At 44.7% G+C, this 11,076-nt stretch overlaps 1 protein-coding gene across 3 annotated transcripts in view; it reads left to right on the top strand.

Moving 5' to 3' along the window:
* Nucleotides 1-2,386: 2,386 nt before the first annotated feature.
* Nucleotides 2,387-11,076, top strand: part of PAPSS2 (3'-phosphoadenosine 5'-phosphosulfate synthase 2) — an 80,825-nt gene continuing 72,135 nt past the window's right edge. Inside the window, exon 1 of one of the 3 annotated variants that reach the window (XM_024744796.1) lies at nt 2,387-2,560. In XM_024744796.1, coding sequence (XP_024600564.1) covers nt 2,531-2,560 — 30 coding nt within the window. In that variant the 5' untranslated portion in view covers nt 2,387-2,530. The remainder of the gene's footprint in view (nt 2,561-11,076) is intronic. The other 2 variants (XM_024744794.1, XM_024744795.1) reach the window with 2 other exon arrangements.

Genomic DNA, 11,076 nt, shown 5'->3' with positions numbered 1-11,076 from the left:
TTTACTTTTCAGTGAGTTGCCATGCTGAATTACAACTAAACTGATGATCTGTGAAGTTAAGGGATCTTAAACATTGCAGTTTGAGTCCAAGGGAGTTGAGGCCTCCTATTTCACACGTCTTTGAAAGTAGTGAAAGAATATCTGTTACAAAGTACTCTGTTTGAGAATTAATTAAATCTAAAACAAGATAAACAGTCCAGTTTGCAATTATCATGGGGGTTTTGAAGTAGTTGAACTAGAGGCTGAGTGATTCACTGCATCTGGGGAGCTGACTGACCTGGGTTTGAGTCTCAGCACCACCCCTAACTAGTGAGGAGGGTCAGATTACCTCCCCTCTCTCAGCACCAGTTTTGCATTGCCCATCTGTGAAATACAGGGAGAGGGGAACTGGACAAACGATCGCAAAACCTCCCCCAGGTCTAAACAGTCATATATTTCTTTTCCAGGAAGTTGCCCTTATGGATTTGCCCTTAACATCCTTCTGTTTCAGCTTTTAAAGAGGCAATATGAAAAAAAAAACAATCATGCAAATTGCTATTTCTCTATCAACACTTAATTTACCTTTTCTCTTAGGGCAGAATCTTGCAGGGTTCAAAATATGGCTGGAACTGATACAAGTGGATTTTTCCAATAAAATTAGAATGGGATGTTACTGTTTAAACCCCCAAAATTCAAAACATGCTAGTTTGTGTGCAGAACAGAAACTCAAACCCAGGATTTGCCCTCTAGCTGCTCATATCTGAAGGGAGTGGTGGCAGCTTACTCCAAATGAGTAAGAAAATAAATATACTGATATTTCAAGACTGGACAAATATGTAGGCTGCCTTTTAAGTTTCTGATTCCTGCTTCATTTGTTTTTTTCCCAACTTCCCATGGAGAAAGGCAATCAATGAATGAATATTCAGATCTTTAGTGTCTGTCTGGAAAGCTGACAGTCTTCCAGAAATACAATTAGATATGAAAGAAAAGTTCCAATCCTCACTTCCTTAGGCTATCACTTCAGCCTTTTCACAGAAGGAAGACCAAAGTTGGAATGGGCAGTGTGGCCCTTGGGCATCTTCATGGTTCTTTTGTACTATCCTATTGATCTGTTTGTCACATTGTGCAAGGAATTAAGGTACAGAGGGGTGTGAGGCCTTGTGACTGCCCTCAAGGTGCTGTCACTAACCATAGCTTCTCCTTCCTTACTTTTGCTTGTCCCAGACATTTGAGTTAAAAGAGTTGCCCTCTGATAAAACCTTGGAGCCCTAAGGTGTAGTCCATAAGCCTTGTCAACTTGGGCCTCCTCTTACTTTTTTCCTCAGGGCCCATCCTGGTTGCTGAACACACGGAAGTACTATAGGAATGCTTTGGGGGATGGACTGAAACAAGTGGCTGGGCTACTACTGACCATTTTCCCGGGCTGGCCTTGCCTACCAGTGCCTCAGCTGGCCCATCTGTAACAGGAGGAAAATATTGTGAGCTCCAAAGGAGTGAATGCATGTAAACCCCTTAGTCCCGTGAATGGCGCATAAGGTGCAGGCAGGCGCTGCGCCTCCTGATTTCTTTTTTTTTTTTTTGCGGTAAGTGGGCCTCTCACTGTTGTGGCCTGTCCCGTTGCGGAGCATAGGCTCCGGACGCGCAGGCTCACGGGCCATGGCTCACGGGCCCAGCTGCTCCGCGGCATGTGGGATCTTCCCGGACCGGGGCACAAACCCGTGTCCCCTGCATCGGCAGGCGTACTTCAACCACTGCGCTACCAGGGAAGCCCTTCTTCTTGATCATCATCATCATCATCATCATCGATGCTGATGCTGGTGTAGAAAGCCTGGACTGTGGAGGCTGACGGCCTGAGTTTGAATCCCCTCACTTGGAAGATAATCTTGAGAAAGTCTGAAAGCCTCAACTGCTTCATGGGAGAAAGTAGGACTCGATGCCTGGGTCAGGGGCCACAGGAGGCTGAAGGCAAAAGTCAGCAGAGAGAGGACCAAAAAATGTCAACCGTGGCTGTTATTACTGCAAATGAAGACAAGCTGGGCATCGGTGCCCACTAAGAACCATGCCGACAAGCCTGGCGGTTTCAAGCAGGTCCCAGAGGCAGGAAGCCTTCCTTGGAGAGGCGCGGGGGTGGGAGGTGGGGGAAGCTCAGGCAGCCACTGGGGGTGGGAACGCAGAGAGCGAACTTGACCTCCGACTGCACGCGGGGCGTGTCCATCCGAGCCCCGGGCTGCAAGGTCCTGCCTCCGACCCGGGCTGGCGGAGCCGCTCCGGGGCGTAAGGGGCCGGACCCGGGACCCCGCCCAGGAGGCGGCCGGGTCCCCTGGGTTGGGCGCTGCTGGCGGAGCCGACGGGGCGGAGAGGAGAACGGCGGGAGGAGGAGGGGGAGGGGGCTGGTCAAGGGAAGTGCGACGTGTCTGTGGAGCCTTTTTATACCTCCTTCTCGGGAGTCCGGCAGTAGCCACTGCCGCCGCCACCGAGTGTCCTAGCGCTTCCGCTCCCAGGAGCTGGGCTCCGAGTTCCAGCGCGCAGGGCACCGCCGCAGCCAGCCAGCATGTCGTCCGGGGTCAAGAAACAGAAGACGGTAGGCTTCGAGTCTCCTGCCTTCCCACTCCGCTCCAACCCCGGGACGCTCGGAGGCGAGCAGCCCCGGCGACGAGGCTGGGGCGCGGGGAGGAGGAAGAGGAGGAGGAGGGAAGCAGGAGGGCGAGGTTCGGCCGGGACTCCCGGGGCAGCCCTTGTTGGGCTGCCCCTTCCCGCCCCGCGCCTCTGGGAACCTGCGCCCCGTGGGGTCGTCACGGCCGGGACAGACCTCCGGAGCTGGCAGAGTGGGTCCCAGTTAAGAGAAAGGACCAGAGATGGGAAATTTCCTTTCTTCTCCAAGAGCTTTTCCAGACCCATCTTTTCTTCTGAATGAGCTCCGCGCGGGTCCAGCGGGTGGTGGGCTGAGGGAACTCGGTCCTGCCAGGTTTGGTCGCGGGGCACACGTCAGTGAGTCATTGGGGTTTTGTCCACGGAAACTCCTTGGAGTGGACTTTCATGACAGACATTCATAAAGGAAACTACGACCATCTAGACGTAAGGGAGGAAATTGCATTTCTACACTGTCAGGACTCTAGCTTGATTCAGCTCCCTGTTGGAATCGGGTGGCACCTCAGGTTCAGTCATGGGGGGCCCCTCAGCTTGGTGGAGTGAGATGAGGGGACTGTTTTCAGGAGGCTCAATCTTAGCTAGGATTAATCTGGGCCATCCTGTTGTGGGAAATAGAGGGTTCCTCGAAAAGTTTCTTTCCCACTTAGTGATAGGGGCTCCTATAAAATTTGCATCCTTAAACATGGCAGCAGTGATCATAGAGTCTTAGAGTCGGAAACAGCCTTGTAGCCACCATTTGGGCCACACCAGGGGTGGTCTGCAAGCCTTGTCCGGATCCCAGCCAGCAGTCTGCTGGGCACTCATCTTTTCACTACCACACTACAAGCCTCAGACGATTATGGTGGTTGGGGAATGGGCTGACCTCTCTCAAACAGTTAGACTTGCGCTTGGCACATAGTAGGTGATCAATAAATAAATGTTTATTATTATTATTATATAATACTTATTACTGAAATATCTTTGAGGTGTTTTTGTGGCAGGCAGCGGGAGAGGTGAAAAAATCATGAATTGGGGAAGGGGAGTGGAGGGGCCATGCAGGGGCCAGAAGTGTGGACTTCAGCACCAAGGGGAAGGGAATGGGGGCTCTTTGGTTTCAGGGAACCACACTGGACCCGCAGGAAGATCCAGGGGGAAGGCGGCATCAACTTGAGAAGGGAGAATGGTCGGGGTCCAGTTGCCTTTTATAGGAGCGATTTTAAAGTGGAGAGACTCTCAGTATTATATTTGAAAATATTGTTAAATGCAAATCACTTGTGTTTTATTCCTATTTAATTTTATTAATTTCTGTAAAATTCTCAAGGGTATCTTCTAAATGACAACCTGCTGTGGCACTTAGTAGCCTTTCAGTGAGGTTTTAATTCTTACCTCCTTGCTTTCATCAAGAATTCCTTCCCAATGGGGTTGCTTTGTCAAGCATTAGTAATGAAGGGATAGGTGGTCTTTCCCCTTCATGCCTCCAGTCAGCAAGAGCCTGTGAAGTGAAAGGTTTGAAAACATGGGTTTTACACACTGATCGCGGCAACTGCACAGACAGAGAAAGTGAGAAATTTGAGGGCCGGAGGGTTTGGTTTTTGTATTTACACATTTGGAACCTTCTATTTGGAGTTTGAAGGTGTGTGTGTGTGTGTGTGTGTGTGTTCTGCATAGGATGAAATTAACACCTGAAACAGCTAGTAGGACTTGTGAACTTTTATTTAGCCAACATGGTTATAATCCAGGGCACCAGCACAAGTTCCCCGAAGGGGCGGATAGACACTATTGGGTAAAGCAAGTCAGCTGTAAATGCATATGAAATCTCTCAAGCTTTAAATATTAACTCAAAATGTGTTTTGAAACCTTGCAAGCCAAAACAAAATCTGTCCACATGTGTGACCTCTGAACTAATCAATTATTTGAGAAGTGAGTCTTGCTGATCTAGGAAGGTTTCCTGGGAGTCAGGCTGGGCTGATCTTTTCAGGGACTCACAGAAATCATTACATTATGTTCTCTATTGTCAACAGAGAATGATCAATTCACACCCCAGGTACTGCAGTAGCTCCAAATATTTGTTGAGCCCCTACTGTGTGCCCGCCAGGATACTGGGGTGAATACATCTTTCCCGGGGTTTTTTTAGCCACACTCTCTGGATGAATATAGCCTTTTAGTTCAGACCACTGTTAGAGGAGTAGGTAGTTTTGGTTTAAATGTGAGAAGGTAGGATGATTTTCTCACAAGCTTGAGAAAAGTAAAAAAGGAAAGTTTCTTTTATAAGGGAAGGTAGCACATTCCTCCTGTGTTAGGCATCCTTACCATGGCAACCAAAGACAGCTACGTGTCACAGCCCTCCCTCCCACCCTTGATTTACTTCCAACCCTGGCCACCTCCCATCCCGTCGACACACACATAGATCCCAGGAGAAGGAAGGAGGCAGACTGCAGCCAGAGGACTGGAAAGAAAGGCAAAGGCCTGGTCCTTTCTTCTTGCATCATGTCCTGGATTAGCATTTTTCAAGGCCCACAGATAATGTTATGTCCTGGAGACAACCAATCTAAAAAAGTCAACTGAGATATTAAAATATTTTCCAAAGGGTCAAACAAGCCAGTGTTTGGAAGGGAGTGAAGGGCTACTGAAAAGTTAAAGCTCTCCCTAAATGTAAGTGATTATCCACCTTTTTATTATTTTAAAAACTCTACAATATTCCATTCTTTTCCTGGAGGTAGCTACTTTTAAAACTATTTGAAGATGCTGTGTAAGACAAGACATGAATTTCCAGATGAGCAACCATTGGAAGGAAGGAAAAACAAATACTTCCCAGAGTCCTGGCCCTAAGCTGTGCTGTATTTCATTTCATCCTCACAGCAGCCTTCACCCCAGAAAACCGAGCCTCACTTCTAGGGGAGGAGAAATGCCAGGAGCAGGTCAGGATTTAAATTCAAGTTTGTCCAACTTTGAAGCCCCTGCTTCTGCTCCCTCTATTTCTCTGGCCCATAAATTTCCTCATCTGTAATGACTTACCCCTTACAATTGTTGTGAGGAGTAAATAACTCCTAAAAACTGTCTTGCTCAGTTCTAGGCCCATATGCAGTTGCTACTGTTACGATTTTTATTACACCATACTGTCTTGGTTTGCCCAGCAAGGAGAAGAAAGCACAGGCCAGACCATTCCAAAGGCTCAGTAAATGACAACCATAAGAATATTTAATAAAAGCAAACAAATAAAGAAGCATAGAGGTGATGATTTGAATTCTAATTGTAAAAAGCTGAATAGAAGACAAAGGTTGATAATTAGTGTGGACACACCAGAGTAACCCAAATAATCAGCAAGATTTTGCCAACAACCTTGGCCAAGAAAGGCAATCTATATATAAGTAAATTTTAGACTAATTTCTCTTCACCCTTCCTGTGCCTTCAACTGTTTCCAGATCTATCTTAAAATTAATGTTGTCTGATTCATGCTGTTATTCCATGATCATCTCTTTGGACTTTTACCGTATATCATTAACTCTGAGGTTTTTTTTATCTCTGAGATAGTTATCTTTATCTTTCAGCACTTTGTCTTCCTGTTAATGCATGTGGCTCTCTGGTTTGCTTAGAGGATAATTAGGCTGAACTCAAACATGGAACCTTTAGGGAATGAGAGTCTGAGAAAGGAATCAGTGATGTCAATTTCAGTCCTAGGCGATTACTGTTTATTTCAAAACCTGTCACTAAATAGTAATGGGCACTCATCTTTGTGTTTGGAAGTCTTTGGAAAACACAGAAACTAAAAGTAAATAAACATAAATATAATGGCATTTCAACTAACCTTTCATCCCTTAGGTGATTTGCTCATCCGACAGGTGAAGTGGCACCTGTCCCCAGCAACTTTGCATAGAGCCTGGCACTGAGTAGGTGCTCCATAAATACTTTTTGCATAAAAGGCTGCAGAATTCATTAGTGAATGAATTTGTTTTTAGCATCTCTATTTTGCTTAGATTTCCCCCACTCCCCTCTTACCTGTCTGCTCTTGTGTGCTTGCTTATTTTTGCCTGGATAGTCATCATTACCACTGAAAAATTACCTGTAGGGATTCTTTGAGGCTTAGGATGAATGGCCTTCCCCCCACCCTGCCGACCCCCTGGAGGACTTGCTTTTGTTTCTGCCAGGTGCCTGGTGGCACTACTAGTCTGGCACCACTTTGACCTAAACTTACCACTTAAAGTTTTGTAGACCACCCAGGTGATGTGAATTCGAGCTGCAGTTTTGCACACAGGGACCAGCTGGTGAGTACAAGTCCTCATGGACTACCCACCTGTGCCTCCTTATGTACACTTCCCCTGTCAAGGCCATTGTCCCTGCAGTCTTTCGGGGTGGGAAGTGGGTTGATTCTGGTTCACTGTTATTTTTAGGGGGTGACTCTTGGGAAACTCAGCTTAGTGTAGACAAAGGCCTTTGTATTCTCCCCACTTGGGTGCGTTCTAGTCTTCGATTTCTGTTTCACCTCCCCCGTGAGGCTGTCAAAATCCATGCACATCTGCCCCTTATCAGGGCAAAAGTGCCTCGCCCCTTGCTTACCTCTTAGGGTCTTGCTTTCCCGCACATTTTGGCCTGGTAGTTCCTTACTATCTTCTCGGGTATTTGATGTTTCTAATTAGATTATTGTATATTATAGCCTGCACTTGAAATTTGTTTTTATGAAGGATTGGACTGTATAACCTAGACCATCATTGCTGGAAACAAAAAAACCTCTGCCTTTTCTTGATTCCTGTGTATCCTTAACATTTCATATCATACCTTTCCCTTATTATACCTATGACATTCTTATAAAAGGAGTACTTTAAGAACAAGTAAACTTAAGTCAGAAATATTTAATTTAAATTAAATATTTAATATCCTTTTAAAATATTAAATATCCTTTTTCCGTACAAAGTGCTAAGGTCTGGGCTGGGGGCGGAGGAGGTGAGCAGTGCTCACCTTGTCTTGTGGCCTCTGCCTTACAGGCATCCGTAGAGGTGTGCATTGTCCTGTCTCATCCTTAGTGTTGGTCCAGTTCAAGTGCATTCCTGTCTGAAAGCTCCTTCAGTTTCAGCACCTCTCCTTGCTTCTCTCATGCTCTCGTGGGTACTTTGAGGTCATTGTGCTGCCCCAGCACGACTCGGGGGGAAATTCGGTTAGGCTGTCTAAGATCTTTGACATTGCCCCCCTACTCCCAGAAGGGTGGGAACTGTGCTTCTGCTCTGGTGTGACCATGCTGGGACTTTGAGGGGCTCCAGGGGCTGCTGGCGTCTGTCCCTGCTTCCTCTCCCTTGGGATCTGTTGAGGCTCAGCAGCACAGCCAGTGCCCCTGCTTTCAGGGTCCCCGAAGCTATTTGGTTCCTCTTACCGCAAGCCCAGCACCAGGCCCAGGACACCACTCCCCTTCTCAGACTCACACTGGCATCTAAGCTCCCTTTGTTTCTGATAAATATTAAATAGAACTTTTTCAGAAAGGTTAATTAACATTAACATTGGATTCGTGACAAATGTGGTCTTATTGATCCTCTTTCCTGCCTTTTGATCACCAAATAATTTTTTTTCAGTTTAGAATAAGTTGGCACACAAGATGGAAATATTTTTTTCTCTCTGCAAAAGAGCCATTGTATTAAAACTTAAAATCTAACTTGCCTCTGATAACACATGGTGCGTAAGATGACTTTCATCAGTTGGCTTGTGTGACTTCCTTTAAAATCTAATCAGCAATTCTTTCTGTATTTCACATTTACTCCTGAAGCTGATTTTTCTATTACTGGTATTGTGAAAACATGTGTGCAGCATAAACATGGCAAGCTCAATCTAATATCTGTCTAGCACCAAATATTAAATTTTGGCAAAAAAAATGTGACCTGTTATCAAGCTTTTCTAAAAGAGTTACATAAATATATCAAATGCTACATCATTAAAAGTGATCATTTCTATGCTAGGTTAATATTTGCTTTAAATATCTAGTTAACATCTTTATATGTTTTGTTATAAAAATACGGATTTTTATCCACCAAGCATCTATGTCCAGTCTAATATTACAATTACTTTTTTTTTCTTTTTAATGCATGCTGAGTGTGGGCTTGAAAAATTATTTGCAGACTTTGCTTGGAGACTTAAACCACCTACAGTGTAGTCTGAGATTTTATCCCCATTACTTCATTCATCTATACCTTCCCTAATCATTTATTTATGGATAACTCATGCTTTCTCAACTTTTAGCAAAATAGGCAACTAAGATGTTGGTGATGATTTTTATTTTTATATATTTCCTACTGTTAAAAACCTGAATTAACTTTTTCGTCCTCTGCTGTGATTCCATTGTATATTATTTTGTTTTCCTTTAAGAGCTCTAAAAACTTTTCCTTTTTTAGTTCGTGTCAGATCCTCACTTACGTATTTGTTCACTTCATTCACTCAACAAATATTTTTTGAATGACCCAACCAGGACCTTTCGTTTCCATAGTTTACTAGAGCTACCAAAGCCTTATATTCTTATTTATTTATGTTTGGCTGCATTGGGTCTTCGTTGCTGTGCGCGGGCTTTCTCTAGTTGCAGCGAGCGGGGGCTACTCTTCGTTGCAGTGCGCGGGCTTCTCATTGTGGTGGCTTCTCTTGTTGCGGAGCACGGGCTCTAGGCGCGCGGGCTTCAGTAGTTGTGGCACGCGGGCTGAGTAGTTGTGGCTTGCGGCCTCTAGAGCGCAGGTTCAGTAGTTGTGGCGCACGGGCTTAGTTGCTCCGCGGCATGTGGGATCTTCCAGGACCAGGGCTCTAACCCATGTCCCCTGCATTGGCAGGCGGATTCTCAACCACTGCGCCACCAGGGAAGTCCCCAGCCTTATGTTCTTTAATTATAGTTTTTTAGGCCATTCAAACACTGTCTTTAAACTATTCAGAACATAGCGTTTACTTTTTCTAACTGCAACACCCCACCCACAACTTGTGTATTCTTTCAACCTTCTGCCCAGTCAGTATTACAGTGACCTTGGGCCAAAAGCAATAAAATTTCCAACTGATTTTTCATACATTTTTTAAAATCCCTTTTTTTTCTCCTAAATTAAAATTTTAATTTATTTACTTTTTATTCAGGCTGTTCCTACTTTAAAAATGTATTTTTTAAAGAACCCTAGCACTTTACTTCTGGAAGGAAAATTAAGAGCTCATGTTCAAGCCGTTCAAGTTGATACACAGTATTTCAGAGCTTTGCTAAGCCCCACGACCATCTTCCTGGCCAGCTGGTTGGTGAAACCACCACTGAGCTGGAACTCTGAGCACCTAAATACAGGCCTAGCACTTTTCTCTTTATTGTGTGCCCTTTGAAAGAGGCCTTTCCCATTTTCTATAGCTTTGTTTTTTCTTTTACATACTGGGAAATAGTTTCCATAAATTAAAAAAAAAAAAACCAAAAAACACTCCCAAGTTGGTTATCAGTGAGTCACAGTTACACTTGTTTTTTTTTTTAAATAAATTTATCTATTTTTGGCTGTGCTGGGTCTTTGTTACTGTGTGCGGGCTTTCCCTAGTTGCGGCCAGCGGGGGCTACTCTTCGTTGCGGTGTGCGGGCTTCTAATTGTCATGGCTTCTCTTGTTGCGGAGCACGGGCTCCAGGCGTGCAGGCTTCAGTAGTTGTGGCACGTGGGCTCAGCAGTTGTGGCTCGCAGGCTCTAGAGCTCAGGCTCAGTAGTTGTGGTGCACGGGCTTAGCTGCTCTGCGGCATGTGGGATCTTCCCAGGCCAGGGCTCGAACCCGTGTCCCCTGCATTGGCAGGCGGATTCTTAACCACTGCACCCCCAGGGAAGCCCCACACTTACACTTTGATTTAGCTTTAGCATCTTGTTTTGATATTCTGGAGATAGAAAACACGCATCAGAGAGCAGTGTTTGAAAATTGTAACTTTACCATTTTGAAATATTTTTCATGGGCCAGTCTGTTTCTCTTTAGAAAATTCAACTCATACCCTCCCAAACTCCCCAACCTCACATACTCTTCCTTAAACCTTCTCAAACAGTTTAATCATTTTATCAAAAACAGGAAAAAAGATGATAATGATTGCATAGTGTACAATACAGATAAAACTATATTAGGCAACAGTTGGGGCAAGTTCAGTTATACATTAAGGTCTCAGTTCTTGTTGTAGTTCTCGGAATTTCCAGTTTTATCTCTAAATCCATTCATTTCCATTGTTTCCTAAGTTCATGAAGTACAATGAAGTCGATCACAATAATTGTGTGGTCCTGCCAACTAAATCTAACTAATTGCTGAGTTCCAATAGAATCTTTTCCTGAATTATATGAATAAGTACAGCTCTTGGGCCATTGTGTCACTAATACAACAGTGTTCCTAGTAGTTACTAAAAAATAAAATTAAAACATGCGCATTCATCTACTGTGTTTAAATTAGCCATTTGACTAAGAAGAGATCGAATAAAATATAGAGATTACAATTCTGACTATGGGATTTGCGTATTTATCA

Source organism: Neophocaena asiaeorientalis, unplaced genomic scaffold (genome assembly GCF_003031525.2).
Source record: "Neophocaena asiaeorientalis asiaeorientalis breed wild unplaced genomic scaffold, Neophocaena_asiaeorientalis_V1.1 scaffold131, whole genome shotgun sequence".
NCBI classification, from domain to species: domain Eukaryota; kingdom Metazoa; phylum Chordata; class Mammalia; order Artiodactyla; family Phocoenidae; genus Neophocaena; species Neophocaena asiaeorientalis.
Note: the sequence above shows the minus strand (reverse complement) of the source record. Positions and strands in the feature narration are given on the sequence as shown.